General features: G+C 29.7%; 1 protein-coding gene across 1 annotated transcript; it reads right to left on the bottom strand.

Annotated features, from left to right (window-relative positions):
• Positions 1 to 322: 322 nt before the first annotated feature.
• Positions 323 to 3,954, bottom strand: LOC145753559 (sodium-dependent glucose transporter 1A-like). Its single transcript, XM_082569964.1, has 7 exons — positions 3,847 to 3,954; positions 3,333 to 3,501; positions 2,573 to 2,689; positions 2,078 to 2,185; positions 1,803 to 1,894; positions 1,155 to 1,469; positions 323 to 841 (listed from the first exon to the last, which is right to left on the bottom strand). Exons 1-7 carry the CDS (start codon positions 3,952 to 3,954, stop codon positions 323 to 325), a joined length of 1,428 nt encoding a protein of 475 aa, XP_082426090.1.
• Between the last annotated feature and the right edge of the window lie 2,095 nt (positions 3,955 to 6,049).

Here is a 6,049-nt window from a genome sequence, read left to right as displayed (position 1 = left end):
ATGACAGGCTTTAGTAATCTATAATTTAATCTCTTATGCTTTTATAACATTATCTTCATATAATATTCCTGTAAACAGATCTGGTAATAAAATTATCGATTTTCTCTACACATTAACCCAATGTAAGCTGCTGTTATATAAAATTTAAAATACTATATATAGAAAAAATTTATTAAAATCTTAAAATTTCGTAAAAAAATTTGAATTTTATATACAACATTAAATATGATTTGTTAATTATTTAATTAATATTTTAAGCTACTTTAAGTGTAGTAATGTTGATATAATAATAAGTAAATAAAATTTGAGTAAATATAATAATTTATAGTTTAGTTTGTGTGGGTAAAATAGTTGGTTTATCCGTGATTTGAATTCCTTCAATTCCTTTATTTCTTCGTTTTATTCTTCTACCTTCTAACAACATGAACCCAAAAGTGACCGCGTTCAAAACTGAGCAACCTAATACAAGATACATCACGCTAAAGGGGTCGATCTCGAAAAGTACGCCACCTACCGGCAGCAAAACCATCGTGCCAAGCGCTTGCCCAGCTGAAAAGATGAAAATATAGTTCCCTGATATGTTTGTGTATTGAGCAGTCCATGAAACTCCACCAGGATATATTGTAGCTTGTAAAAACGCGTACAAAAACGTCACAGCCCACGTGACCGCCGCGGTACTTTCCCCAAAAATGGACACGACAATCATACAAGCTATGGTGCCAACCAAGTCGATAAGAATTATTTTAGTGGGTGATAGATAACGAAATACGATAACTCCTCCTAAACGGCCAGCACCAAAACCGAGCCAGAATAAAGCGTTTACAGTCGTCCCTTCGCTTGTCTGTAATGTTAAGATAAATTTAACATAGCTTTGTTATATCAATGATAACACTTTAGTATGTCTCAACAAATGCTGGGTTCAATTCCCGCTGCTCTCATGCTGTAGTGCCCTTGAGTAAGACGCTATAAACGGTATAAACTTCTGCTGAGCCAACACTTAATCAGCAGCTTAATTATCGGGCAATTATAATCTATAATATCCCAAACTGGCAAAGTCAACTCGAGACTGGGTCGGGGTAACTGATGTTACTCTATGTTTAGGTTGTGAAGTTGACTTTCCCACATTGGGGATAAATAAATGAAAAAAGACTTACTGAAAACGCTAGATCCGAGCAAATGGCCACTGAGTAAATGTAGCTGTTGTACGCCGTCTCGCCGGCGACACAAAAGAAATAATACACACACACGAGGGCAAACAAGAGCAGTACATTTTTTGGCGAGCTTTCTTCTCTCTGCTCAACTAACTCGACGTTTAGTCGACGTACTCGGTCCTCAATGTTGCAACATCCGACGAAGAAGAATAAAAATCCAACGATGAACATGAAAAGACCGCAAATGAGGTAGGCCCATACGACTGGGTTGGTTGGTTCAGTGTAAGGAGTTGTAGTGGTGTCCATATAAGTTAAAGTCTGCAAAGATAATCTCAATTAACAAATGGTAAAAAGTCTGTATTTCCAATGGACTTGACTTGTAAAACGCGACATGGTAAGGCGAATTCACGACCTAAACATAGAGTAACATTACCCCGACCCAGTCTCCAGTTGACGTTGGCAGTATGAAATATTATAGATTATAATTGCCTGATAATTATGCTGCTGATTAGGTGCTGGCTCAGCAGGAGTTAATACCGTTTATAGCGCCTTACTCAAAGGCACTACAGCATGAGAGCAGTGGGGATTGAACCCAGGACCTTAAATAGTATATATCCTTTTTTACGAAAATAAACAACTTTAATGTTTTACCGTTGCGGATGAAATATTATTGCCCACTAATGGGGAATCCCCAGCTGGGCATACGTCACTATCTCCTTGCTGTTGCGATAAAAACGGTTGTGCTGTAAAATCACGTGACAAAATTAAGTTACAGGGCAAAATTAAGTTACAGGGCAAAAACAATAACAGGGCAATAGAATCACATTTTATGTAAAAAAATTATAATTTTTCTAATTCATGATATTGTTTATTGCAGAATTATTAACGTTAATAATGTGTAAAAAACCCCACATTTTAAATCTTACCTATTATTGGGGCTAAAAATGCGCCCACTGCGATTGTAAAATGGAACCCAGAAATTAGACCCCTTGATTCTTTTTCACCCCAAACTTGTAGAATTAAAGCTTGCATACCTGAAAAATTAAATTATTGAAAAGCAAAGTTTTTAAAGTTTTAAAAAAGCCTATGTGGTAGTGCCCATTTTTTTATTTTTGATATGGTAAATTTAAGATTAAGACCTTACCAAAGAGTAACATTAGTTACTCCGACCCAGTCTTAAGTTTCCATTGGCAGTTTGGGATATTATATAGATTAAATTTGCCCGATAATTAAGCAGCTGATTATCTATTGGCTCAGCAGGAGTTTGTACCGTTTTAAGCGCCCTACTCAAGGGCACTACAGCATAAGAGTAGTGAGTATCAAACCTAAGACCTCATGTTCTTAAACTAAGTGCTCTAATTACTTAACATTCAATGTTGAAAAAAGAATAAAAATTTTGAATTTTTAACAATATTATTTACCTGCATCTTGAAATCCGAAACCGATTCCACCAATTAGAACAACAACAACTAACAACCATAAAGTTGTTATCCATGGAGTCGCTATTACAATTGCTCCTAATATAAACGAAGATATACCTAAAAAAAAGTTAATAAATTTAATTAAATTTTTTTAATTTTTATTTTAAATTCTATTTTAAACTTTGTTTGGTTTGGTTGTTTAATTTTGGATAGTGGTTTTAAAAGTTAATTTTTAATCTGAGAGTAATTATTGTATAAGAAAAATTGATCAAAAATAAACAAAGGTATAATTGAACAAATACAACTTAGGCTATTTACTATTAATAAAAATGTTTAAGCTTATAATAGACTGCTTATTATAGCTTAACATTTAATGAGTGGTGTAGTGGTAAGAACACTTGCTACACCACCATAAAGTCGTGGTTCAATCCCTACTACTCTCATGCTGTAGCGCCCTTGCGTAAGGCGCTATAACGGTAAAAACTTCTGCTGAACCAGCACCTAATCAGCAGCATAATTACCGGGCAGTTATAGTCTCTATAATATCCCAAACTGCCACAGGCAACTTGAGACTGGGTCGGGGTTACTGATGATACTCTATGTTTAGGTAGTGAAGTCGAATTTCCCACATCGAGAAAAAAGATATTTACAAAAAAAATAATATTATACTCAGGTCAAAAATATTTCAATGTCATTTTAAAGTAATTAAGATACTTAAGTATAACTTAAACAAACTAAAATTTGACATAATATGACCAACCAAATGTAAGCATGTTGTTAAGTTTTCTCATAGTAATTCCAGTTGCTATTCCACCCAGTAATACTCCAATACTTCTACTACTAAATATCCAGGACACGTCGCCAACTGATACCCCAACATTGTTAGCCAATGTCAGCAGTGTAGGCCCATGAATTGATAAAAATAAACCCTTAAAAATAACAAAATAAAATCAGAATTTAAATATATAAAATAAACTATAGTATTTAATATTTTACTTTATACTTTTAAAACACAAAACTTTACCTTATAGTCTTTAAAATACCGAATAATGTCCTTAAAAAACGTTTTAAGCAGTTATTTATAAATAAGCACATGGTAAAATTTAACGGTTTCCAAATGCATAGTATTTAAAACCCTCATTTCCCTATGACGTTTTACTATGTAACAATACCAGTAATATTACGTCAATACTATTCAATAAGAAATCTTATATTATATTAAAATGTAAATATTAACAAGCTATAGAACTAATTAAAAATAATAAATAACTTACCCCACCCACTCTGGCTAGTCCTATCACCAACAGTAAGGTGTAAGGCCATATTTTCTTAACTGGTTTTTCTGTAATGTCATTTTTTGTATCTAACTGATCGTAAGTCATTTTAACAGTTACCGATTATAAAAAAGCACGCTAAATGAAAAGCCAACAACATTTAGAATCCAAGTCTTTTTCTGTTTAAAATGTAAACAAACTTTTCATACCAAAAACTGTTTTGTTATTATTTAGTTTACCAAAATTGTTGCTGCTTTCATCACTCAATTATTTGTTTTCGTAAAACCATTATAACTATACCGTTTATAAAACTGATAATAGACTATAATTTGCAAAAAATTTAGCAAGAAAAATCTGCTAAATCGGCATTAAATTCAAGCAATTTAATTAAACATAATTTTTAATGTAGTTTTGTAGGCTTGGCATGTGTACTTAAGTAATACATGCACTAAGCAAACTGTAAATCTTGCTAAAAAACAAATAGGATCATAATTTGATATTTGATCAAGTATAACTTTTGTTTGTTAAACTTAAACAAAGAATTTTAAACCAAGGCTATGTTAAAACAAATAATAAAACTGCAAATTAGGTAAACAAAAGTTATTAATAAGTTTTATCAACATTTTGGGTTTGGTGACCATGCCATAATATACTTAAAATCTTTATGTAAACATTAATATTTATGGCATGTTTTAAATCATTAAATTGATTTTGTAATTTTTTCGTAGCATTTTTGTGATATTTAGTGTGTTATTTACTTTTATTAATGCTCAAAAAAATAAATAAAAAAAATATATTTAAGATAAATTTTTTAAAAATAATTTAAAAATTTTTTGTTTGTGGTTGTTTATTATAGTAATATGCCGGTTTACATTTGAAAAACTCGAATCGAAATTCCCTATAAATGCCAATTTAAATGACGTCATTTCCTCCATAATATTATTGAATTGAATGTTAGTTTAAATTGGCATTGAAGTAGTTGTTTACTATTTAAGGTTAATTAAACTTAAAATAAATAAGAAATATAAAATAGTTAGAATTATAACAGCAAATAAATATAAACAATATAATAATATAGTAAATACATTAAAAAATAACCATAGTATAGAATATATCAGTAACATTTTAGATATAAAAAGTTTAAAATATTTATATAAAAATGATTAATTTATTTTACAAATTTGAGTCATAGCAAAGAATTATAGACAAAATTATCGTGAAATGTATGTTTATATATTTATATATATAGCACAATTATTGTCTAAATTGTGGTACCACTTTTCATTCGATCAAATACAGTATTTCACAATTTATTGTCATGTCACATTCTTTTAGTTTTAAAATAAAATTTGGCATATTGAATTTTTTTTTGAGTCATATCGCAATATTGAATGCAACATCCTGTTGGTATGCCTTAGTATAACAGTGACTATTTTCATGTTTAAAATTGCTTACATGACTATTTAGAATATAAAAGGCAGTAAATACCCACAAAGAAAGGGAATTTTATTGTCTATGAGTTATTCTAAAATAGCGTTTTTAGAATAAAATAAGTTTAGTTTATTATAAAATATAGTTTAAGTTTTATACAAAAATTTAAGCTATAGTTTAATAATTAGTTATTAAGAGTTTTTTCAAAATGTTAGTAGTTTAAATTTAATATTTCTTCTATTTTAAATTGACTTTTTAAATTGTAAATTGTTCTATTAAATGTCCTTTTATAGAAATGGAATTTTCCAATATTACTGTTGGAAAATTAAAACCCAATAAACTATTGAGTTTAAAAAAGTTTTTGAAGAGGCGTTATAGATGAGGAAATTGCATTTAGTAAATAAACAATGTTTCAACTAAGTGTGAACCATCAAGACAGAATAATAATAATACTGGTCCGGTTTCACTATCTAAGTTTTATCATCAATATTGTTACAAATATAAGTTAGCGTTTTTAATAGAACGCTTAAAAATAATATTATTGTAGGGTTATTTTACTTGTAAAACTTAGACAGGCTATCTAATAATACTAACTACAAACTGTTAATAATATAGTTTTAAATATAGCTTAACAGTTGTGTAAACAAATAAGCTATAGTGGCTTTACTATACTAGTATACCGTCTGGTATATGGAGATATAAAACATTTAAGAAATAAAAACAGTTAAAACTTGTTTAACTATGTGACTACAATTTTAAATTTCTAGGTTTT

Source organism: Corella eumyota, chromosome 5 (genome assembly GCF_963082875.1).
Source record: "Corella eumyota chromosome 5, kaCorEumy4.1, whole genome shotgun sequence".
NCBI lineage: Eukaryota > Metazoa > Chordata > Ascidiacea > Phlebobranchia > Corellidae > Corella > Corella eumyota.
Note: the sequence above shows the minus strand (reverse complement) of the source record. Positions and strands in the feature narration are given on the sequence as shown.